This window comes from Ceratina calcarata, unplaced genomic scaffold, assembly GCF_001652005.2.
Source record: "Ceratina calcarata isolate Rehan_Ccalc_2016 unplaced genomic scaffold, ASM165200v1 scaffold40.2, whole genome shotgun sequence".
Classification (NCBI taxonomy): domain Eukaryota; kingdom Metazoa; phylum Arthropoda; class Insecta; order Hymenoptera; family Apidae; genus Ceratina; species Ceratina calcarata.
In genome coordinates this window covers 846,811-872,474 of record NW_017163422.1, presented here as the reverse complement: position 1 = coordinate 872,474, position 25,664 = coordinate 846,811, and the positions used below count along the sequence as shown (strand labels likewise).

At 38.3% G+C, this 25,664-nt stretch overlaps 6 protein-coding genes and 1 long non-coding RNA gene across 7 annotated transcripts in view; 4 read left to right on the top strand and 3 right to left on the bottom strand.

Moving 5' to 3' along the window:
• Positions 1–407: 407 nt before the first annotated feature.
• On the top strand, positions 408–1,236 carry RpII15 (RNA polymerase II subunit RpII15). The gene is made up of 3 exons (XM_018027125.2): positions 408–724; positions 795–868; positions 934–1,236. Exons 1-3 carry the CDS (start codon positions 596–598, stop codon positions 1,121–1,123), a joined length of 393 nt encoding a protein of 130 aa, XP_017882614.1. The 5' UTR covers positions 408–595; the 3' UTR covers positions 1,124–1,236.
• LOC108626410 (uncharacterized) lies at positions 1,184–3,843 on the bottom strand. Its single transcript, XM_018027057.2, has one exon. The coding sequence runs from the start codon at positions 3,397–3,399 to the stop codon at positions 1,699–1,701; it is 1,701 nt and encodes a 566-aa protein (XP_017882546.1). The 5' UTR covers positions 3,400–3,843; the 3' UTR covers positions 1,184–1,698.
• A 449-nt stretch (positions 3,844–4,292) lies between these two features.
• Positions 4,293–6,338, top strand: LOC108626457 (ribonuclease H2 subunit B). The gene is made up of 6 exons (XM_018027124.2): positions 4,293–4,747; positions 4,897–5,138; positions 5,201–5,486; positions 5,565–5,842; positions 5,916–6,139; positions 6,323–6,338. Exons 1-5 carry the CDS (start codon positions 4,660–4,662, stop codon positions 6,000–6,002), a joined length of 981 nt encoding a protein of 326 aa, XP_017882613.1. The 5' UTR covers positions 4,293–4,659; the 3' UTR covers positions 6,003–6,139; positions 6,323–6,338.
• bys (Bystin) lies at positions 6,162–7,996 on the bottom strand. Its single transcript, XM_018027123.2, has 3 exons — positions 7,765–7,996; positions 6,671–7,599; positions 6,162–6,602 (listed from the first exon to the last, which is right to left on the bottom strand). Exons 1-3 carry the CDS (start codon positions 7,903–7,905, stop codon positions 6,371–6,373), a joined length of 1,302 nt encoding a protein of 433 aa, XP_017882612.1. The 5' UTR covers positions 7,906–7,996; the 3' UTR covers positions 6,162–6,370.
• A 764-nt stretch (positions 7,997–8,760) lies between these two features.
• On the top strand, positions 8,761–11,883 carry Mcm7 (minichromosome maintenance 7). Its single transcript, XM_018027068.2, has 10 exons — positions 8,761–8,936; positions 9,038–9,246; positions 9,352–9,515; positions 9,590–9,770; positions 9,839–9,976; positions 10,037–10,222; positions 10,306–10,519; positions 10,593–11,070; positions 11,130–11,281; positions 11,360–11,883. The coding sequence occupies exons 1-10, from the start codon at positions 8,897–8,899 to the stop codon at positions 11,773–11,775; spliced, it is 2,178 nt and encodes a 725-aa protein (XP_017882557.1). The 5' UTR covers positions 8,761–8,896; the 3' UTR covers positions 11,776–11,883.
• Positions 11,884–12,391: 508 nt separating this feature from the next.
• dally (division abnormally delayed protein) overlaps positions 12,392–25,664 on the top strand; it is a 99,511-nt gene continuing 86,238 nt past the window's right edge. Inside the window, exons 1-2 of the mRNA XM_018027110.2 lie at positions 12,392–13,252; positions 21,014–21,154. Coding sequence (XP_017882599.1) covers positions 13,024–13,252; positions 21,014–21,154 — 370 coding nt within the window. The 5' untranslated portion in view covers positions 12,392–13,023. The remainder of the gene's footprint in view (positions 13,253–21,013; positions 21,155–25,664) is intronic.
• LOC113464536 (uncharacterized) lies at positions 13,516–17,044 on the bottom strand. The gene is made up of 3 exons (XR_003389388.1): positions 16,827–17,044; positions 15,205–16,519; positions 13,516–15,112 (listed from the first exon to the last, which is right to left on the bottom strand). It is a non-coding gene; the product is annotated as an uncharacterized LOC113464536 (long non-coding RNA).

Sequence of the window (25,664 nt, the reverse complement as noted above, 5' to 3'; positions counted from 1 at the left end):
AAATACTCAAGCAAGCAGTATTAATGGTGTGAAGCCAAAGATATTATGTGGATATGTGAGAAAGATTTTGTATAATTACATAATAACAGAAAGAGTTGTGGAATTAAATCGAGTACCTGAAAACAATAAAGTATGATTCCAATATTCTGCTTGCATAAAAGAAAAAAAGAATTATGGTGAGATCAAGCAACAAGTAGAAGAATGAATGAATCTTCCCTTATTTATTGCATATATTTCATTATTTCTTTTTGAATTTTATGTGTATGTATTTTCCTTGGAGGGTAAACGTTAGAAGTACAGAGATAGAGATAGACAGAGACAGAACATGAAAACTGGACTCTTACGGTGTTGCCATTTTATTTTCAGCATGACTAGGTATTAAAGTATGCTGTGCAAGAACCTGAAGAGTACTGGGCCTGTTTTTCTTCTAACCATGTTCGCTTCTATATAAATGTTGTATTTCATGAGCAACCTGCTGTTCTGTTCAGCCGAGAGAAGCTTCATCTTTGTTCACAAACGCAGCTAGCATCCGCATGTATGTACGCGTGGATTCCAGTTTGAACGACCTTCGGAAAAGCCAAAACGCGCGGGAAATATGTCTAAAATAACCGGGTACGACACACATGATGACGGGCCAGGATTTGTTGGCATTAGGTTCTGTCAAGAATGCAATAACATGTTATATCCCAAAGAAGACAAGGAGAACAAAGTGTTGATGTACGCTGTAAGTGTCAAATACAAAACGTGTCTCATTATTCTAAGTTATAATTATCATACTCGGACATTGTTTTCAGTGCAGGAACTGTGATTTCAAACAGTTGGCCGACAGCAATTGCATTTACGTGAACAAAATTATGCACGAAATAGAGTAAGTAAAATCAACAAGTTTTACTCACTTGTTTCCCATCAAATTGAACATGAATTTTGTTTCAGCGAATTGACACATATTGTCGCGGATGTTATATCTGACCCTACTTTACCAAGAACGGAAGAACATCCATGCCCTAAGTGCAATCACAGAGAAGCAGTGTTCTTCCAAGCTCAAACTCGAAGAGCAGAGGAGGAAATGAGACTGTATTATGTCTGTACTAACCAACACTGTTGCCACAGGTGGACTGAATGAATGTGTTTTGATATTTTTCAAGGGCTGAATGTCGTACTGTTAAGGAAAGCAAATATATCATTTTATTATATGTAAGTTATTGTATTTATACACAAATATAATTATAAAAGATATGAACAATGACTAGCTCACTTTAGACCCACACCGAAGTGCTAAAAATTTATCGAAATAAATGATTACATGTATGTTAGAAATTTAGATCGATTCGTACTCCTCGGAATGTCTGGGGTAAATGCCGTGCTGTTTTTCACAGTCCTCTTACCAGAAGGTCTTGTTTTCTTCACCACTCTGTGGCCAGACGCTTAGAATTTTTTGTATTATAATACAATGTGTTGAATGGCACCATGACTTCGAGCCGCGACACGAATCCCTCCAATGTGCAACATAGTATTGCTCGAACTCGCTAGAACTCTCCGCGCTTTCGCCGGCAATCGTGGACCACAGATATTTCTATTTACAATGTATCCCTCCTTTGATAAATGCAATGTTTCAAACAAAAACTACGCTGCCCATTCCTTACGTGTTGATCTCGACGTGTGCAATCGTCCTTAAAAACGACTTGCCCCTAACATGTATTAGCTGAGCACAGTCGTTATACAACAGTTATTACATACGATCATACGGTTTTGAAGAGAGTGAAGACTGCAAATGTGCCTGTCGCAATTCTCGCACTTAGTATTATATTTGTTATTGTTTCCTATACATATGTAACACCTAGAACGCTTTTGACCAGTGGTATTCGTCTTCTTTATGACAGTTCGTCCGGTTGCCTCTATCGCATTTATAATATGCTTGTGAAGGAATACACGACAATGTTCAAATTCTGTTGCTCGGCTGTTTATGTTTTTCAAAGTCAAAGACTCTGCTAACTTTTCGATGAACAATTTTCGTTTTATTTTTAACGAAGTCTTAGGTTTCCAATTTGGATTTTTCGTTTGCCATATGACAAACGCGTTGTATGCCGCGATATCTAAGAAGTGCATAAATAACGCTAATGTCCAACGGGAAGTAGCTCTTCTACAGGAATAATCCTGCAGCAGTGTAGCAAGTTTATCTACACCTCCTTTCGCATTTTTGTAACAGTTCAGCATTTCTGACGCTGCCAATTTCTTCTGTCCGCCGTGTAACGAGGATAACAAAACAACACGTTTCATTGTTTCTGGTATGTAGGATAATAATGCCACGTTTTCCGTGTATAGGAACTCCGATGAATGTTTCGACCGATTTTTAGTGTATCCAAGTATTTTGGGTAAATCCTGTTGGCTTTTCCGTAAGGCTCCGATCATAAAAATTTTATCTTCTACAAGTTCTTCTGCGAGCTCGATGTCCGTGAGGAAATTATTAGTCGCGATGCAGCGATTAGAATCCTTCCAGATCTCTGATAAGCGTTTAACAACACGTCTCCCTTGTTGTTTCTCCGTTTCGTTTTCCATTTTTCCTAAATAAACGTCCATGTTACAGCAGTAAAAGGTGTTCGAGTCACAAAGGGTCCAAATTTTAATACCCATTTTGTCCTGCATACAAACTTTGAAGCTGCAACGATCGTGAAATTTGACCACCTGTGAGTCGACGCATCCGACGCTTGTTGCATTATAACAGTCTTTACAGTTTTGAGTAAAAATGTTCGTGACTTCTCTCAGCGCTGCTAATTTGTCGTGCTTCCTCCTTTCTTCACGTGTCGTAGAATCATCGAAACGGATGTATTTCAATATATTTATAAAACGATCGCGTGACATCGTTGCGATGTAATGTGGTCGAGATAGTCCAGTATCTTGTTTCCACAAATCTTGCTCGGACTCACGGAATTCTCCAAATCGTCCCATCAACAGCAAAAGTCCAAAGAACGCATCAATTTCTACCCGATCCAACTTTTTCCAAGTTCTATTTTCTCTCATACTTTGTTCAGCCTTTTTATTAGTATATAATATAATATTGTCAATAATTTCTTCATTGATAAATAAGTGGAAGCATTCACCAATTGTCTGTACTGACTCGCTCTTTGCAGTTAGCGACCAACCCAGAGATTTGGGTGGAGATTCACGATTGGAGGGTGGATTAGATTTCCAAGTACGGCCTGAAACGGTAATGTCTTCTGAACCCGTTTCTTCATTCGGCTCATTGGGTAGGTCCAGGTCGAATTCATCTGGTTCATATGGTTCATATTCTAGCATCTCTGATTCACAATCACTATCCAATGAATCTGATGCAGCGTTGGATTCTTTGTAATTATCATCGTTCACGAGTTGATGGAAAACGGAATGGCAACAGGTTGCCATTTCATTTGTTCAACGAAAGGATTTATTAATATTGTAACTATCATGCAGGTATATGTATATCCTGCACGGGCTTTCTGCAACGACTCTAACAATAAAAAGTCGTGTCTTTTGTTCAGATACTCGAGGAGAACTTACACAGGTACTCGAAGTCTTTATATTGTTTGCAAAACTTATTAATTAAAAGAATTTGTAAAGAAAGCAATGAAATAAATTTTTCTCGTCATACTTTAAAACAATTGCCTACTTAACTATTAACGTTGTCGTTGTGTGCCGGCAAGTGTTTACTCAAATTACACGTTTCTCGTCACTGACGTATATACATCTTATATCATAATTTCTAAGGTTCGAACTTGAAGGATTTTCATGTCGGGATCTTCAGTAACTCACTCATAGGAACGAGGATTAAATTACTCCCGCGCAAGCGTTAATGTGAGTGCTACATGAGTTACATCTATACACTGTGCTAATACACACGGGCTACGGACTACTACCACTACTACATAGCGTGATCATGAGTAATGAATAAGAAAAAAAAGGCCACGACTGTTACACAATGCTACTTTCAATGACGGAATCGTGCCGTCCAGCCCACTTACTCATCTTTACGAATTTAAGATTCAAAGAATGTCTTGAATTAATCATGCTCTGTATGGTATCTATTCAGTATTTATGCAGTATCTATTGCATTTATTGTTGCACATGATATAATACTTTATCAGTCTTCTATTAAAAGAAAAAATAGAAAATGACGAATATTCATATCGAAAGCAGAAATATGAAATTTCACTTTATAAAATATAAACGCTTTTATACAAATATGTACAAAAATAAGAATTATATATAGGTGTAGGTATAGTTTAAATCTCTCACACTAGGTAGAGTAAAACTTGGGTATACTATACGTTTGTTTCTTTTTATAACAAAAAGGGGAAAAATGGCTTAGGCCGCGGTAACGCCTTTTCTGCTTGTTCCTCATCCGATCATCGATTGACGTTCGAGTACACATCGAGATTTCAAATGCTGTCTCCTACAACATTGGCGGCATGTCACGTTTAACGTACTTATCACCTATGAAAAGGGACACGCGATATAATATATTCCAATTATCGATTAAAAAGACGTTGAAATTTGATTTCTTTACGAAAAATGGCTGATCGCTAAATTCGTGTATACGTACACGCATATATGTATTAATACACGGTGAAAATTGTGTGAAAGGAATAAATAACCTAACGTGATTCGTGTCAAACGCGGGTAAATATGCCGCGAACCAAAGCATCACCGACGAAGTGCGTCAAGACGACTAATTCCCATCAAGGAACGAACACATGGGTTTTCCTGATGAAAGGTAAATGAATAAAAATTATCTTTTATCTTTGAAATCTCTGCATTATATGTTTGATATAATGTAAGCTTGGAAAAATATGTTCCCTAATAATTCTTTACCATTTATGCATCCCTAAATGCTATATTATTTTCTAACAATATATGTTTAAGGTGATAGTTTGGATAACTCAGATGGAGGAGGCATCCCTGATGTTATTAAGTTAAGGCATCCTGGCACAAATCGGCCTGCAATGTTCGTATTTAGTCCAGGCAACTTGACCATACAAGAGGTTTTAACGTTCGAGGAAAATAAAAGATCCTGGTTTATAGACGATAATGTGAAATCTGATGGGAAACTACATTTATCTACTCCCTTTGATCCAATATTTTTAATATTACCTTATTTGAGAAAAGTATGTGATCTTCAATTGATACATTTCATTCATTCAAGTGAACATTAATATTGCATTTATAGGTACAACAAGCGCAACCGATAGAGCAATGTCTATGGGATCAAGATTTCCCAGAAATATCCCGTCTTATTCAATGCCAGAACTTGAAGTTAACATTGGTAGCTGACCGGAAGGGTGACGAATCTTTGCAAGCATACAAATATAATGAAGAAAAGACGTTGATTTGGTTGAAGAAGAAAGTGGAAAGAGTAGCTGAAGTGTTGAAACAGAAAGGTATTCATGTGTCGCAAGGTGCTATTAGCGCATCTTATGTGAAAAGTAATAAACAAGAAAACGTTTTGGAAGTGGGTAAGAAATTAAATTGAAAGAATACTCCTTTACGTAAAAGATTAGAAAATATATTTAATACTCTTGCTCTCCCTGTAGAGTACATAAAATATGCGCATGGGATTATATCAGAGTATCTTCAAGAGGATTTATCAGAAAAATTAGCACAATACCTAAATTTGTCAGATGAAACTGAAAGTAAAAAACGGAAGTTAAGTAGTCCGACTGATAGCACCGATGAAAAGAGATCTAAGAAGGACGCAACAAAAGAATCTGATATATTAGATCTTGGTGAAAGTTTTAAACATTTTAAAGTTCCCATTGAAAATGAATCAGCATTGAAGCCAAAGACACCCGAATCAACTAAATTAGGAAAGGTAGTTACTTTTTCATGCGATCATTTTATAATTATTGTATGTATTATTATAACATATACGTATGATTATATAGCCCCAGAAACCCGGTAAAAAGGAATTAGCGAAGCAAAAAGCGGCAGCTGGGTCCAAGAGTATAACCAACTTCTTTAAGAAAAAGTAGATTTCAAAATCAAGGATCTGAAGAACATATACCCGAACTTTTTAAATCTCAAATATTACTTATAATACACATAAATTCAATTCTAACATTTTGTGAATCGGAAATAAATTTATACCCTAATAAAAATATACTGGAAGGTATAAATAATATACAATTGTATTTTTATATTTCAATCCTTTTTAACAACAGGTTTTATCAATGTGCTTATTTACTACAGAATTAAATTTGTACAAACATTTAGAAATTTATGAGTGTCATGTTTTAAACAAAGTTAATAAAACATTAAATACATATTAAGAAGATAATGTTCAATTTAACAGATTTGAGGATTAATCAAGTGAAAAAGCAAATGAACGAAATAAACAGTATTAGTCATTGGACATCGGTTCCGGATTGAGTTGTGCATCTTCCACGTCTCTGGATAGAGCATACAGTAGTTCTCGTCTGATAGCAGGCGTGATCGATCGATGAGAGTGAGTCCTTAATAAGTTCAATAAAGCTTCTCTCTGCTCGTAGCTAATATCACATTTGTAACGTTGTACAAAAGTTAATAAAGATTGATGCCACAAAACTGGCAGTTGTCTAGATTCATTTTCAAATCTGCAACGAAACATCAGTTTTAAAGCTCGAGTATAGTTTTCAGATTTGCCTTAAAAGAGAATTCTTACCTCAGATAATGGAAGACCACTGCATCTAGTACTCTATATGGCAGGGCATATTTTTTGTCTAAAAATATTCTAAGGAAAATGCTGTTAGGTCCACTATATTCCATTTCGGCGATCTTCAGTATCGCTGCAGAAGAATGTAAAACAGGTATTGAATTCTTTGCAAGCACGGAACCAACAATAACAGCTTCTCTTAATGTGCATGTTCCCGATTCTAAAAGTGGTATTAAAAATCCTTTCATAAAACCACCTGGTTTATATAAAGCTTTACGTATTGCTTGGTACAGATGAAAGTTGAGTTTTTTGTACTCTGCTAAGTCGTCTCTAATTCTTGGCAACAATATGAGGTTGAAAAACCGTTGTGCCATCTTTTCCTTTAAATTCGATGCAAATATTCTTGTCGCTTGGTACATGGCCGCTGCTGTCCACTTCGGCGGATCAGTTATGTACAATATTTGTTCCCAGTTTATCAAACTGGGCACCATTTTAAACGCCTTCGGCAGTTTACCACTACGATATTTCATCAGAACGTCTCGAACGCCCTCGTACATAGCAGTCACTCTAGGGTTTAACTGTTCAACGCGAATAGGATCCGCGTCTGATAATTGAGACTCAATTTCAGTTTTCTTCTCCGCCAATTTCTCTGTTATTATGTCAGCTAACGTTTTCGCAGGCGCAGCATCTGTATTCATAAACGACAGCAAAGTAACTTCATCACTTTTGTATACTTCAAGATTTTCGAAATGTTGAGAGTATTCTTCTTCGTCGCTGAACTCGTCATCTGTCTCGCTGGAATCTGAATTGCCACCAAGATTTACTATTGATCTTCCCCTTGATCCCGATGGTTGACCAATTGCATTCTCTTCCTCAATTTCAATCTGTTGTCGCCTGGCTTGACGTAGAATCTTTTTTGTAATCGGCGGATCGATGAACTGCAATTTCAAATTAACACCAAATTACATAAATAACGTTTACAATGTGACATAAAACGTGTTAACTACAAAATTAACACTATTCACATAAATTACGATTTAAGTACAACGCAGTAACGATTCAGAAAGAATTTTGTATACTTCATAAGAAAGAATATATCTAACCTTTTCATCATCCTCATGGTAGTATCTGATACCAGGATACTGAACTTTATATTTTACAGTGACTGTCTCTTCTAGTTGGTCAGCTAGAGGCACTCTCGGCCTCTGCGTTTCGCTGGGTTTTATCTTCTTCGCCTTTCCCATTTTTCTATTCTTTTAAATTTCATAAAATTAAGAGCGAAACATGTGACATTATGTATATAAACACACTATCTCATAGACACGGACACTTACTTCTTTGTGACTGTGAACATGTATATTTAAGCCATGACCAATGTCAAAAATGCGGAAGCATGAGAACCTGACTTCATGTAGTTATGTATAGCAATTAATAGCTCTTAAGTTCTCACAAAATTTTTATTCGAATATATCTTTCGAAGTAGATTGAATTTCGTAAGAGCAGTGAGAAAAAATATTGAAGGTTGCAACAATCGAAAGAGCAAAAAAAAAATGGAAGTTGCAAAACTTAGCACAAGGAAAAAATGAAAATCGCTTAGTAGCCTACGGACTCGTGATGAAAATATCGATATTTTTATTATTTTCGGTAATTCCTGTTAAATAACATATTTTTAAGATTCATGTTGATGAAATATGCGCTGAAAATTTTAGGAAAATCGGTCGATACCGAAATATAAAGCGACGCGCATCCAGAAATATATATTTCGTTGTAGAGAGAGAGAGAGAGAGAAACTGTGATTTTCACCCAATTATAGTGCGTCAACAATAATTGATCTCAAGTTACAATAAATCGACTCTTGTCTATTAATAATGTGTGCCTTTATTATAAATTATCTTACCTTCAATAAATGTGTCTGTTCTGTTTTGCGAATCAGGCAAGAAAGAGGACCCCGCCAAGTATTTAAACAAAAGACGATAAAAATGGGAGAGGGTCAATAAAAGCCCGGTTTACAAGAGTCGCCAGTTTCCATGACAACTGTAGTTTCCGTCACTGCGATTTCTCGGGAGTTTAAGGCAAGTTTTAAAGATTGTAATAAACATCCGGTTCAGTTTGGGCGGGAAGAACAGTCCTGGAAGGATAATATAGAATACGTTTCATTTCGAATGCTTAATTTACAGAAATAAGCTTCGAACGTAAGTTATATTTGGGAAACACCATAAAAATAAATTTGAAGAAATGGCACCGAAGATATTGAAAGATTATACGAAAGCCAAAGGTAAGTATTTGCGCCACAATCAATCTTATTTAACCACACAGATTTTTACCGTCATTATTTGTTTACAACATATTTTCTTATTTTTATATTCTCTATTTCAGAACAATTGAAAACGTTTTTGACAGAGTATGTCGTAGTAAATGAGGAAAGCGGTTCTAAAACGTTTAAGTATAGAAAGCAACTCACCAATATTGCTCATCGTGAGCAAATAGCTCTGACAATAGATTTGGATGATATAAATGAATTTGATGATGAATTAGCAATATCTATTGCAAATAATACTAGGAGATACGTCAATTTGCTTTTAGAAGTAAGTTTACATCTACATCATGTATGAATATACGTATATGTATCCCTTGATATTATATTTAATTTGTATTCAATGTAATATTCACACATGTGTTATATTACACAGCTGATTCAAGAAATGCTACCTGACTTTAAAGAAAGGCCTGTGCCACCAAAGGATGCTTTGGATGTGTACATTGAACATAGATTGCTGATGGAAAGCCGTAACAGGAACCTTGGAGAACAGCGTGATCCGAGAAATAAATATTGTCCAGAACTCATGAGACGCTTGTACCATTGATTCTTCTTTCTTTATTTATAAATATGCATATTTGATGTAATACAAGTTCTCGTTCACTTTCCAGTGAAGTGTATTTCAAAGACTTTGACGCTGTTAAAGCGTATTCAGTAAGAGATATAAAAGCTGAGAAAATTGGAAAATTAGTTACGGTGAGAGGTATCGTGACAAAATGTAGCGATGTAATGCCTCTGCTCGTTGTGGCTACCTATACATGCGATCAATGCGGTGCCGAAACATTTCAGCCAGTAAGGGACTAATGGTATTGTCAAATTACAAGATACAATGAAAATTGAATATTATACAAACTTTTTAGGTTCAATCTCTCAAATATATGCCGTTGCGGCAATGTCCTAGCGAAGATTGTCGAATAAACAAGTCTGGCGGCGTGTTAGACATGCAAACGAGAGGATCGAAATTCGTGAAATTTCAAGAAATCAAAATACAAGAACATGTAAGTTCTCTTAGATCCATGTATTTTTTGTACAGTTCTAGTAAATTATAATTATTTCAGAGTGATCAAGTACCAGTGGGTCATATACCACGAACATTGACGATATACTGCAGGGGTGAAACGACAAGAAAATGTTTACCCGGAGATCATATACTTATTACGGGTATCTTCCTGCCGATTATGAAATCAGGGTTTATGGCTCGAGGGGGTGCTGCACTTCTCAACGAAACATATTTGGACGCACATGTACGGAATCGTTTTATTTATCTCATAACAATATACATTTAATTCTGGTGATTAAACATCATATATTTTTGTTTGTAATGCAGAAAATCGTATGCTTAACTAATTCGCAAACTATCGAAGATACTAGTGCTGAATTAACGCAGGAGGAATTGGGTCTGTTGTCGGCGGATGACTTTTACGACAGATTAGCTCGTTCCATCGCTCCTGAAATCTATGGGCTAGAAGACGTTAAAAAAGCACTATTATTGCTACTGGTCGGTGGCACAGATAAGCAAAGAGAAGATATTAAGATCAGAGGTTTGCGTTTATACGTACATTCTTATAATTATAATGTTACATGCTTTTAGTGATGATGTATTGTGTTTTATAGGTAACATTAATATTTGTTTAATGGGCGATCCCGGAGTTGCCAAGTCTCAGCTACTTTCGTTTATAACAAGACTGGCTCCTCGATCTCAGTACACGACTGGTAGAGGATCATCTGGTGTCGGGTTGACAGCCTCAGTTATGAAAGACAATTTAACCGGTCAGATGATGCTCGAGGGAGGAGCTTTGGTATTAGCTGACGAAGGTGTTTGTTGCATCGACGAATTCGATAAAATGGCAGACGCGGATCGAACCGCTATTCATGAGGTGATGGAGCAGCAAACTATATCGATTGCTAAAGCTGGAATAACGACTCGCTTAAATGCAAGAGTCTCGATATTAGCCGCGGCGAACCCTGCTTACGGCAGATACAACCCAAAGAGGACGATCGAGCAAAATATTCAGTTGCCTGCTGCTCTATTATCGCGGTTTGATTTACTATGGCTAATTCAAGATCGAGCGGATCGTAGCCATGACTTAAAGTTAGTATCAATCATCGGCGTCGATATTTTTATATTATATCTAATAATATGCATTTTAGAATGGCACAACATATTACGTACGTTCATCAACATTGTATACAGCCACCCACGGAATCCGAAGTTTTGGATATGAATTTAATTAGAAGGTATATTACTATATGCAAAACGAAGAATCCTACGATACCAGAGGAATTGACTGATTACATAGTCGGTAAGAGTTTCATCCAATGTTTTTAATATTACAATTTTAATGATATACATACACGTATAAATTAATGACTACTTTCAGAATCTTATGTGGAAATGAGAAGAGTGGCTCGTAATAGCCATGACAAAACGTTTACATCTGCTCGTAATCTTCTAGCATTGTTACGTTTGTCAACTGCATTAGCACGTTTACGATTATCGGATGTCGTGGATAAAGAAGACGTTGCCGAAGCGAACAGGTTGATAGAGATGTCGAAGCATTCGATCAATTATTCTGAAACGTTAGCGCCGAATGTTCACCAAGATCCGATAAGCCGAGTTTTCCGACTCATTAGGGAATTGGCGGGCGATAGGAAAACTGTTAAAGTTTCAGATATATTGGAACGATGCACTACTAAAGGCTTTAAACCTGATGAAGTTAATGATTGCATCGAAGAATACGAGGCATTGAATGTGTGGCAAGTGAATCAAACAAGAACGCAAATCACGTTCATATAAAGTTTCGAATGGATCCAACGTAACTGCTTGTTTTCAGTCCCTCATGTGTTAGAGGGTATTTTTATATGTTTTTTACTAATTACAAAATAAAGAATGCATTTTATCAAATTTGTATTATTTAATAAGTATCGTAACCGTGTGCCGTAAGTGATACCATGATCTGATATGAAATTTACTTTTCGTTTTAATAAAATTCTATAATTTTTAATCATTTCATTTATCAAGCGACGCGATAGTGTCCCGAAGCCAAGCTTCAAATATTTTATTATTCAAATTGTGATTAACAATCCCTATCAACATTCAATTTTTTTAGTAGAACCTTTCGAATTTATAATCGTACGGAGCGTTGATTTATTTTTTTCTGTAGGATGGGAAGGTCACGATCTCGATCAAAGATTAGTCGATAAACACGGTCGGTGGCGACGCGTAACATCTTGAAATAGCATTGAAATCGTCGTCCTTGTAGGTAAGTAAGTTTAGTAAGGTGGATAAACGTTCTTGATTTCAAGTTAGGTGGAAGAGCATATAGGAAGGACAGGGAACGAATCCGGAGTTGGCGACCAGTGGTGGGGATGGAAATGCCGGTCCGGTCGAATTGCGAATACTCTCTCGGTCTCTTCAGAGTGCCGGATTCTTCAGTCGCATCGAAGTACTCGTGGAGCGTGCGTCGCGTGGTGCATGCATGCATGCTTGCGTGCGGGTTAAACGTGCGTGCATGTGTGTGCTTATTATTGTGGTGTACCCGAGGTGGTCGCGTGTGTATGTGTGCGAATCGTAACACGGTGTCGCGCGGTCTCGACGGTGCATGTCGTGATTACATACCGCCGCGTATATAACCATCGCCGTCGTCCGTCCATCGCACCAAATGCGCGTCTCGTGCTCATCGAGATCTCGCAGTAACACCCGTGCTCGTTGCCGTGCTGTCTGACAGGAGCGCGGCCGATTCAAAGAAAGAACGTAAGAAGGAGGAAAAGGGGGCAGAAATCGTCCGCGTCTCGTCCCGCGGTTGACGACTCTTCGAACGTTCGTGCCGAATACGCGACGACGACGAACGCGGATGAGGGGGAGGAGGAATTGAATCGTCTCGTTGCTCCGTCTCGTTTCCTCTCTTCCTCTTCGCGACGCTCTCGAGCACGATTTCCGTGGAACTTAACCACCGCGCCGGTACCCGCTCGCACGAGTTTTCTTCGCGTGGGTTTCCCTTTTATTTCCCTCTCGGTTTTTCGTCACTGTCCGCCGCCTGTAAAAATGAAGATGATCCAGAGCCGTCGCCGTGCCGTTCTCGCGCCTGTGTCGATCGTGATATTGTTGTGCGGGTGCACCGGTCTCGTGTCATCCCGCTCACCACGTTTCGCCGAACATCCGAAGAACGAGACCGACTTTACCGCAACCGATTGTGAACTTGTCAAGCCGTTCTTCCAGAGCAAAAACACCACGATTTCGGTTAAGGAGATTGCCGCGGATGACATCGCCAAAAGTAAGTCGCAGCATCCAATCGTTTCATCACTCTTGCCCTTTGATAACTCGTATAGTTACAATTTGTCATGTCAAAAAAAGTCTTGAATTGTACGCTTTAAGAAAATCAGTGATATAAGTTGACTTTCAACCGTACCAAATCAACAGTTTTCTGTTTGAAGTTGGCCAATTTTCTGGTGATAATGTTCCACACTTGTTCGTGGCTTGAAAATTTCGGAACAGAATTCGGTTTGCCACTTCGTTGGAGGAAATGAACTGGAAGTCTTGATTACAGCCGCTTTACTCTAATTACGAAGTTTTATTTAGTAGTTCTCCAGGGTCGTTACATTAAACGACACTTAATGTTATTACATCAAATGGCACTTGAGGACTTCTTGTAAAAACCCGTTTCAATTGTCGTGAGACCGATAGACATCTTTTTACCAATCGTTGGCTCGATAAATGATTTAGAATCATAAAGGAATTTGTCTCATTCACTTGCAGCCTGCATATAACGTTTATATCTAGTCATATAATTAAAGCCAATTTATTAATGACGGGAAACAATTAATTTCTGATATTTTTAATAGCTGACAAGTCATTTCTTCTAATGCCTTAGCAATTTTTTTAGTTGTAATTTGATGATAGGAAACAATCGAAGATTATTATTTAAGGAAGTTCGCCTGATGAATGTATCCTTGTCTATTGGTACGTGACGGTTATTTTAATTCCGTTCAATTTCGATTCAATCGAATGGAATGAATATAAGTCGGGTCTGATAATTTAGACTCTCATTCTCATGCTGCTCGCGTTCCAATATGATTATATTAGTACATCGTAAGAATGTTAACAATTAATTCAACATCGACCAGCGAGCTACGAAATGAAATTTTAATGATAACTATAGTTATTAAAAAATATGTTACACCGATAGTTGATGAAATTTCCTGAAAAACATTATGACTCTGATCTTAGAACATTTATGGCGTAGACTATGATAATCCCTGGATCGTTTGGAAGAAAGATCGAGTGTTTGCATACTACATTAGGCTGTAAACGTCGCGATAAAAGCTAGATAAGAATGCATCATGAAAATGATAAGCATAACTACATAATTGTCGGTGACATTATCCAGGATCCGAAAGTTGCAATGAATATGGAAGAGGTGTCGAATGAGGTTCTGTCAAGATATTGCGAGAGGACTTGATACGTAATTATAAGATTGCGGAATATAATATGTAAAAACGCTACGGTATACAGTGACGCAAAACCGATTTCAAATCTGCAAAAAGTGCAATTATCTTGAAAGATCTGGATAGTTAATAATCTCCGGTTATAATCGACACGTAATCCGCAATCGTATATTATGTATTCCAGGTGAACCCAGACCGATACCGCAGTTTGCGGTAGAGTGGTTTAAAGGCGTTCATTTATTCATCTAGATTCTCTCGAATAATCTTAACTCGGAAGTAGCTGTTTAATCTTTAACACGGGATTTAAGAGGAAACTTTATGCTATCGGTGGATCCTCATCCTTTCTGGATGAAATCCTATACTGATTTATATATGCGTTTATAAAATACATACAAATTGCCTAAAATATATGAAATTTATTCGGGAGAGGTTGATTCAAGTATGAATTAGATCAATAGTAAGAATAAACGACTGAAATTGGAGAGGCATGGTTTTCTTTGTTATAATTAATTATGAAGGGAATGTATTTACACACTTAGGGAGGTTGAATGAACGAATTGCTCTCTCTGGACCGTCGTATTCTAACCCACTTCACACGACTGTAACCACTCGTCGAATCGGGGCCGAAGGGTCGCTGATGCAGCTTCCGGTTTTATGCACTTCCCTGCGTCAAGTGCCGCACATCACACCTAAGAGAGGGATAATCGGCTGTACCACGCATGGCACCCAATTCGAGTGTCGTCACGCTAATATTCTTAATTCAAACCGTTAAATCGCTTACAGGATCACGTAGTTTTCTTCGCATAGAAAGACACGATGCTTGCCACGTCGAAGGAAATCTTTATTCGTTCTAAAAGGAAAGAATGTAAATAATTTTCATCTGCTTTTCATTTTAATTATGTGACATGTATAATTATTGTTTATGTATCGTTTCGCGAGTTAATAATTCACTCTTTTATTCGGTTGTCGGCTCGCACCCAGGCCGTGTTTAAAGCTTAATCAATCCGTGTACACACGCAGGTATTGAAAAAAAAAAAAAATAGGGGCAATTACTCTTTCGTGGTCGACCTCTGCTTATTGACGCGAGATTGACGCGCATTGTTCGCGGTTCGCTGAGCAAAATAATAAACCCGTAGATGGTATCGAACAATTTGACGAGTACCGTTCCGCGCTTTTGCTTTTTAAAGTGGGCGCGATACACGGTTTTCCTATAGATCAGATATTAAGTGCCATCGACGGGCCACGAAACTAGAGAAGGATTAAGATTTATTATTAAATTCGAGTTTATTGCTCGTATAGCAGATATCGATTAATTCTCCATTAAAAATATGGCTCATCTTTAAAATGATTTCATTTATTATTATCATTCCTGACTTTATTTTTCGTTTATCATCACGCGTAACTATAACTATTAATTTTATAGAGTCGCGTCAATTTGAATACCGTTAGGAATGCTATCCCAGATGAGCATTCATATGCCTGCAGCTATGCTCGAACTTGTCTCATTAATTTCAATAAATAATACAAAACCATTGGAAATGTACTGTTATCAATCTTAAACGACTCTTCGTACAATTTAAGAAATATAACTGTAGGCAAAGGAAAGGAGTCGTTAGCAAAGTACTGTTACAGAATATTCACTTGCTCATTTTTTTGCGTATAGAAATTGAAGGATAATTATAATTGATAACGACTTCAATTCAATTTTACTCTGGAAAACAGCTTGCAATTTATCTAGCGAATGTTTTCCAGTTTCGATTAAAAAATTCAACCGCTCTTCTGTGGAAAATGGATAATTTATATGCTTATGTAGATACACGTATGCATGGTAGCTTTTGTACACGTCGAATGTACCGTAAAAAGAGGAACTGGAAAAGAGCGTACGGCGTCCGCCCGTGAGAACGGAGCCGTTTTAGTCCCGTGATGAGCCGCACCACACCCCGACGACAAATCGTAAACCCTTCGAGAGACATCTTCGCATGTCGGCTCCTTTTATTCTCCTTTTCTTCTCTTTTTCTATCTCTATTCGTGTGGCGCCTTCACCATTTTTCAACGATTTAAGGTGGAACTCGTCGCACAGGTACAAGGATTCCTGGCTAAGACATTAACCAGGCCGATACATGTATTTATGTACACAGGGTGAGTCGATAATACTGTTTCAGATTATCCACTAGTCGATTTCATTATTTGACTTCGGGTTTTTATACATAATTAAACATTTGAAATATCTAATATGATAAATTGAATGACGAATATTCAGTTTTCTTAAAAATGTGAAAAGCCATTATAAAGTCTATAAAAAGTATATTTTAATTTGTTAAAATACAGAGATAATTTAATGAATATGTTTTAATAAAATTATTAAACACCAAGTTATTGTGTGTAGCATTCTTATTGACTCACCCTGTACACAGGCAGCTACGTAGTCGATGAAACTCGTATTTGGAACGACTTAAAGTTGAATCGATGTTCTGTAGTGTTTCTCGTCTTTTTCCCAAGTCGATTTACCTTAATTAGGTAAAACCCGTTTAGACTAGTGGTCGCATTATTTGCTCCTCAACATTATTTCAACGATTATAAAGTTCACTGTTTCTCACGACTGTAGAACTAATAAAGAACGAGTAGAGTGTACAAAATTATGTAGAGGATATCGTTGCTTTTAAAAATGAAGAATGAGCTAAGTGCAGATAATGTGCGGTTGTCTCGTAAAAATGTGTTAATGTAAAAAGTACTGCGCAGTTGGTATTTCATAAATTTGTTGTATACTTTTATGCAATTTCTGGAAACATAATATTCAGACTGTCTTCGTCAGGAATTATATTTTCTCATGATACTTTTATATTGAAGAATCATATTATTTCTTCACGAAATCTAGTTACGTATTCTATGCTTTCGTTCCCCTCGACTTGTGAATGATTCTACATGTAAAACCGTGGAACCGTAAAGTTCTCTGTCAGGACACGAGCCCCAATGTCCTTTCTTCCTATTCTCTTCTTTTCGTATCCGACGCTCGGAGTACGTTGACCGATCTTAGGTAACACCAGGTTCAGGTACGAAGAGGGAAACCTCGCCTGTTTTCCTGGCTACAATTTTTCATGATTCATTGTCCGCCTCCTCTATTGTTCGATGCTTCTGTCCGACGACGTTGCCTTTTGGACGCCTCACGAATTTATCGTTTTCAGTTTGCGCGCGAATGATTTGTCAGCAGGGATGAATAATAGGTCGTCCGCGTTGTTTTCGACTCGTTTCGCGTTTCCTTCGAACATTTGATTCTGTAATTCGCCCAGGACAAAGTTCAGTCGTATAAACTCCGATGTTTTGAAGCTACAAAAAAGAATGAAAAGCAAAAACGATTATTAATTGAAAAATTGGTTTGTCTACCTGTTGTCTAATATAATTTTGGATTTATGATGTACATAGATGGTAGTTGGTAACGACGTTAAGACGATTTTAACTTGTGCACGCGCACGGGGTTTCATAGCCAGGACTATTTAATACCGTGAGCAAAAGCGATTCCGAGCGTACAATTAGGTCTTTTAATTTCATAAACGGTGCGCTCGACCGGCTTCTGGTATTTTGGCGGTTGTTGCACCCGCCGAGCCAGTTTAAGCGATCCTAAATGAAATTAAATTGAGAGTACCGTCTGGTACTTGTCCTTACAAACGTCCCGCCGAGAGGAGTATACCATCGTTCTGATTCTGAATGTTTTACTCAACGAATAATTGCATAATTTTTGCTCACCGAAATGCTCATAAGATACAGCGAAATCCGTTCTGTTTGATGATTTGTCTGTGTCGAATAAATTGATGGAACAATATGGAATACATTATTCGTAGTTTGCGAGGAACAGTGAGATAAATAATTCTGTATTACATCGGTTAAAACATGTTTATGGTTATACATTTTTCAAAAACTAAAAAGTCAGTGAAATTAATTTCAACATTTTCATAACTAATAACGACGATACACACGGACACTGTAGAGTGAATTTAAATTGACCAGCTACAATTCTTCTCGGTAACAATCGGACAATAACTCATTGTCTGAATTCCACGAACGTCTAGCTATTATTGAAAGCATCTTCAGCTTTTCGATTTTCATCCACAGTTTATTAACTGTCAAGCATAGTTAAGTGGAATGAAATCATACTTTCAGTTTTTTGTAAAAAATATAATTTTATAAAAAGGGTGTGCTGTATATTTTAATCAGTCACACACTATAATGTTTATATAAATTTTTTTAAGTAATGTTACTTAGTTGATAAGGGACGTGTATTAATCCGAGATTTTGTACGGTTGAAATAAGCAATGCGGGACTGAGACCGAGTTTGCAAGCTGCACAGGAAAGAAAAATCGTATGCTCGAGGAGTAGCGCACGTTAAGCAAGTAAAATGGGGCGCACGTACGTTTGCAGCAAGGACGAACGATCAGCGGGCTCCTCGGAGGAGGTGCGCCGGATGAAAAGTAGAATGAGGCCAAAAGGACCTATTGAAACGAGCCAGGACCTCTTGAGGATCCCGTTAGCCCCGTTTTATTTGCTCGTTCACAACCCCTTGCGACATAGACGCGCATTCAAGTCTATCGCGTTTTATTCGAGCAATCGTCGCGCAGTAATTGCACAGGTTTAGGACTCGGTACACTCCTTCCCACGTCGTCGAAAATTTGGCTATAAAATGAACTGATCATAGTTTCTCACTTTTCGATCAAAGGAATTTATCATTTAAAATAGAAAAATTAACTAATTCTATTAAAAAACAACACGAAAATGGATTGTCAGTACATTAATTCAATAAGTTCTATCAAATTAAAAATACATATACGATATTTTCTAATAAAGCAGAAGAACAATCAATTATTATCATTATGAAAATGTAGTAGAAATGGCAACAGCACTTGTTAGAAATTATTTGTCTATAATGACGCGTTCACGGTCTAACGTTTCCATTAAAACCTTACGTAACGAAATACGATCGCTGGTAATTAATAATATAATTGCACTTGGATGGGCCTGCCACGAGCAGATGGTTTTGCTGTTTCGTATCAAAAGCCGTAGCCTCGATTAATGATCGCAAATGCACGTTAGGATTACATTGCGAAACCTATTAATTGTTCGCAGATGTTTAATTTTAACATAATGTGCCTGTTTACTCAGCTGAATGTTTCGACCCATTAACACGTGCGAAAAATTGTGTTCATTAAAGGATACAGAAGTTCATTGACATTTCTAGTAGCCAATAAATCAAACCAGCATAATTCTATACAATAAATTTGTAATAAAGATCATTGAAATGATAGTGTAATAAATGTATTAATCCGAGATTTTGTACGGTTGAAATAAGCAATGCGGGACTGAGACCGAGTTTGCAAGCTGCACAGGAAAGAAAAATCGTATGCTCGAGGAGTAGCGCACGTTAAGCAAGTAAAATGGGGCGCACGTACGTTTGCAGCAAGGACGAACGATCAGCGGGCTCCTCGGAGGAGGTGCGCCGGATGAAAAGTAGAATGAGGCCAAAAGGACCTATTGAAACGAGCCAGGACCTCTTGAGGATCCCGTTAGCCCCGTTTTATTTGCTCGTTCACAACCCCTTGCGACATAGACGCGCATTCAAGTCTATCGCGTTTTATTCGAGCAATCGTCGCGCAGTAATTGCACAGGTTTAGGACTCGGTACACTCCTTCCCACGTCGTCGAAAATTTGGCTATAAAATGAACTGATCATAGTTTCTCACTTTTCGATCAAAGGAATTTATCATTTAAAATAGAAAAATTAACTAATTCTATTAAAAAACAACACGAAAATGGATTGTCAGTACATTAATTCAATAAGTTCTATCAAATTAAAAATACATATACGATATTTTCTAATAAAGCAGAAGAACAATCAATTATTATCATTATGAAAATGTAGTAGAAATGGCAACAGCACTTGTTAGAAATTATTTGTCTATAATGACGCGTTCACGGTCTAACGTTTCCATTAAAACCTTACGTAACGAAATACGATCGCTGGTAATTAATAATATAATTGCACTTGGATGGGCCTGCCACGAGCAGATGGTTTTGCTGTTTCGTATCAAAAGCCGTAGCCTCGATTAATGATCGCAAATGCACGTTAGGATTACATTGCGAAACCTATTAATTGTTCGCAGATGTTTAATTTTAACATAATGTGCCTGTTTACTCAGCTGAATGTTTCGACCCATTAACACGTGCGAAAAATTGTGTTCATTAAAGGATACAGAAGTTCATTGACATTTCTAGTAGCCAATAAATCAAACCAGCATAATTCTATACAATAAATTTGTAATAAAGATCATTGAAATGATAGTGTAATAAACATGATTGTCCAATTTGTCTATTCTTTTTATTGAACATGTAAATATATTAAGTAGTTGTAAATAGTATCTGGTTATTCTCAATTATATCAAACTATGTACATCGTTTTCGTGCTGTATCATTATAAGGGATAATTACACCGAGCTAGAGTGTATCATTAATATGATAGTTTTAAATCTGATGTAATTATATGTAAACATGAATTGGCTGAACTAAATTATAGCTCTAATCTCGATGCATATATTCTGATTTCAGCGACGTGCAATGGAATCTGTTGCAACCGAGAGACCGAGGAACAGTTGAGACATCAAGCCAGGGCAGATTTTCACGGGTTGATTCATCATCACAGCAGAAGTTTGCAGGGTCTATTAGCTACGACGGCTGATGCCTTAAGGGGTAAGTCTGATTCATTTTCTAATGGCAGAGTTAACTCCGGAGGAACATGCAAATATGTGAAATAAATATAGACGAGGAAATGGAACTAATTTCTGATGTGAAATTAGATTTAATCTGGTAAATTAAAAGGTATTTTTTTATATTTTAATTTTACGGACGTCAGTAGAATTTCTTTGTACAAAAACTGATGTTTAATCTGATTTCCATTCAAGACATGTTTCTATACTTTATCTTACTTTCCAAGTACATTCAATGATTTTCCTGGATTCAAAACTTGATAATGATGGATTTATCTGCTTGTACGTCGTTTGAATAACCGGCATTCTGAATGGAGCGTCTCACATTAAATCCATGTAAATGCATACAAATTCGTCGTCCGGACATTAGCCGTAACAACGGTGAATCTTTGCCATAACCGAGTTGACTGCACGCGAATCGAGCAGAAGTAAGGATGGATCGTTCGAACGGAGCATTTCGCAGGCTCGTCGAGAGCTCCAGAAATGGGATTGAGCGAAACAGTTTCTTAAATTGGCAAAACCAAACCGAGGTTACTATTTTTACGTGCCAACTGGAACGCGCGCACGTTCCCTCTTTCTCCTTTTATCGCTTTTTCGCTCTTCTATCTATCTATATCTTTTCCCTTCCCTCACCGCCTTCGTCTTATCTTTTACTTTACTGCTCGTTTCGCGGCCTTTATCAGCGTTTATCTAAAATTTTCGACAATTATTTCATGAACTCCTCGGAGTTCTGAAAATAATTTCTGTTTTCTCAAAGTTTCTTCAAATCTTCTATTTAGTCAATTGATACTGTAATTATATAGCTTGTGATCAAGTACGTTTCTGGCTGTTAAGTTTCAGTATATATCTTAAGAGTTATTTTTCTTAAGAAACTTTCAGGGAAAGTTTACGACAGGCAGTGAAGTCAATTTCGCAAAATTGATCGTATATAGTTTAAATGATCCTTCATCTGTGTTTCGTGTTCGAACGGAGCGACGAGAGGATTTTCAAGGATCTTTGAATCCTCGGAAATCTCAGGGTTTTCATTTGCCGAAAGTAGGTACTCGTATCAGTCGGTAGATTTCCGGAAAATCGAAAGCCGCAAAGGCTTTGAAGAGTTCTTGGCGGGAAACGAATGAGCGCGCCGGGGCTAAATACGAATCGAGCTCTCGATAGCGGCACACACTCGGTAGACTGAACGCCAAGCCGTTCGTGGTTTTTCCCCTCTTTCCCTCTTGTTTTTCTTTACCGCCCCGGGCTCTTCAGTTTTCCCTGCTCGTCTATTTTGTCTTCTTTCCAGACACGTTCGGCTCGCGTTGCAGCTTTCAAAGTTTTTACTCTCCCCTCTCCTCCTCCTCTTCCTCCTTCGGCCCCTGTTTCTGGCTTCGCCTTTTTCCATTCTGCCGCGCCCCTCGAACCCGGTGTCTCCGTCCCTCGTCTGCCCGATTCATTTTCGCGATATGACGTAAAAATGGCACCGCTCCCCGGTTGAATTTCACGGAACGGTCTCCGTGAACGCGGCGGCCGTGGTAAATTTAAATTCGTAAGCAGGGACCGGGGTAAAGCTGAAACTGGGCGATCGTTGGAATAAGAAATGCGCGAACTTGAAACTCGGCTATCTACTGTCTGCTATTCATGTACTTCCTCTTTCGCATGAACTTCCTATACGACGCTGAGAATTTCACCGAGGGAAATATGAAACACTGATCGCGCATCGAATACCAAATAACATCGGACACGGGTTTTTACGCGGGCTTCCCTCGTTTTCCCTCCTCAACGCAGATCAGTTTTTCTATCCTTGTAAGCTGTCTCGACTTGTTTCCGATCATTTCTCCATAAATCCATAGAATTCCAGTTTACCAATTAATCAAATCGTCACACAATAATGAACGATATTAACGAAATTGCTATAGAATAAATAACACGACTCTGATTGAATCGTTTTTCTGGAAATAATGAAAGTGTCGTGGTTCAGCTCGTGAACAAAATATCGAGTTATACTCATTCCGTTATCACGTCATGAGCTCGTTTTTCTAATCCGCTCCGAACTCTCATTCCCTGTATCTTCTTAAACCGACGGACGTGAGTAATAAAAGTATTAAAGGACGATGAAGGTATCTAAAGTCAAAGAGACAATATCGAACAATGTTACTAAATACATCGACTTTTGCCTTAAAAAGCTTTTCTATTCTTACGATGGAACGTCGAGAGGGAGAGATAGAGAGAGAGAGAGAGAGAGAGAATCTACGCAAGAGTTCCTCCAGGATTAGAAACCGACTATTTTCAGTTCGTTTCTTGTACTTGGCTTTCTATTTCTACGTCTATACATATACGAAGTACCTACTTGTCTAGTCTTTTATCTTGTCTCGCAGAACTTTTCTTCGTACCTTTCGACTTAAATCAATACTTGAAACGTGTTAACTAGACTGTGGACCTATTGTCTCAAAGCCACTGTCCAATATTATGACATTGTGCTTTTCTGGATTCCATGATATTTTCTCCATCATTTTGACCATTTCAAGAAAGGAAAATATATTTAAGGATATTTAAAAAATGAAGCATAAACTCAGTATTATCACGCTGAGCAAGAAAATGACTCATTGATCAATTATCATCGATCAGTGGCTCGAGAGATTTCTGAGAACTTGAAGAAAATGGATATTTTCAATGGATCCAAGGATCGATAATACGTATCCTGCGGTCGGAACGGCGACCTGTCGATTGCACCTGGTCCAGGTAGAGAGTGTAGCCGCTTACACTTGCATACGTATACGTATACCAGCTCGTAGCCGCAACACGGCATATCTGGTCCTGTTTGACGTCCAGGACCGGGTTCCACGCTCCGGATCAGGAGAGGGTTAACGACTGGCTCGGCGATGGGGAGGGAGAGACGGCTGGGCTCGCTTTCTCGCGTCCGTATAAGGCTTGTGCGTGTATTGCGACTTGCAATGCCGTTCAATGGTGCAGCCTGTCTCTCTCGCACAGCGTGGAAAGTTGCACGAAACCTCCGGGCCACGAATTCGAGACTGACCGGCCCATTCGGCCACGAAATGGTGCTAGTAGTAATTATCGCGAGAAGGTTGTTCCGGCCTGCGGCGGTCGCGTTACCCTCCTCCTCCTCCTCCTGTTCCTGCTCCACCTCTGTGTTGCTGTGCTAGCAAGGGGATGTGCATAGCTGCCAGACAACACGCTGATGCGTCCGTAGGTGTTATTGAATTAACAGAACTCCAGACTTTCCTCGTATCCAATTCTAACGTTCGCGACGACGGACCTTTTGTCAACCCATAACTTCGTTCCCTGTAATGAGATTAGTGACACGCGTTGGGAGAATGCTTCGCAGAATTTATTTCTCGTGGCCGAGATATTGGAGCTCGGTTTCATTCACGTGTCTTCGTTCACGGTACGAGTGGAACGGTGGTAACAGGTTACAGTTGCTCGATGCAAATTGGTAGATCAGATTTTGTTAGACGGGCTCGGTGAGTTGGAGTTAACGCTTTATCAGTGCGGTTGATTGGGATTCGAGTTAATGTTCGTTTGATTACGACTTTTATAAGATAATCTCTGCCTTTACTGTTGCAACATCGATATCAGAGCACCCGCTCCGACCAACTTTTCATCAGTTTTCTTGTTTCTCGTGAACTCGGATTGGATTTTTCACGTTTAATTTGAAGATCGATATTCTCCTCTGACGCGGAGGAAATTAGATATAGTTAAAGCTTGGCTCACCGAAATGACCCGAGTTCACCCTATAGTTAATATTTCCACCGCAGACAATGTGATTACACGGGCAATTAGTTGACGAGTGCGGTCGAACCGCAAAACGTGGCTAGCTTCGAGTTGCTCGTATCCATCCCTTTAAAGGGCAGCAGAGAGGCACGGAACCGTGTCCGATGGTATATATAATATCTGTAGGGTTAAAAGTGTCGCTCTCAGTTTTCGCACGTGGGGTTGTTAAAACATCAACAAGTAAGCAAGCATGAGACGCTGCGATTCTAAGTGCGCCCGCCGTCCCACCCAGCGGGAGAGCGTTGCTATTATTGTTGCTGGTGTACGCGATGGTTCACGAGCGGTCGACACGCGTGAGACACGTTTTGCCCGCGGACAATGCCGCGGAACAATGGCCGAGTGCTGCCCGGTTCTATTATGGAAAATTATCTTCGGATCGAATCGCTCTTAACGTTTTCATCCGCGACTGTTTATGAGTTACGTCGAGTTCTCACAATCAAGCTTTAAGTGCGTTCTGGGATCGGTTCCGAGCGAGCTTACCATACTTGAGGTGCACTGTGGTGCACAAACAAGTCAATGTGAAGTTGACAGACGATAAGTTGACAGACGATAATTTTGATAAAATTTATCAGATCGATTCGATATTACTTTTAAAATATTTGAAGAGCGACGTTATTAATTAGAACATTAGAAGTATCTTATATATTATTAATCTCTATATTATTAATTAGATTCTATGCATTTTTCTTCTAATTTCAGTATTTAATGAGTTAAGTATGATTATATGG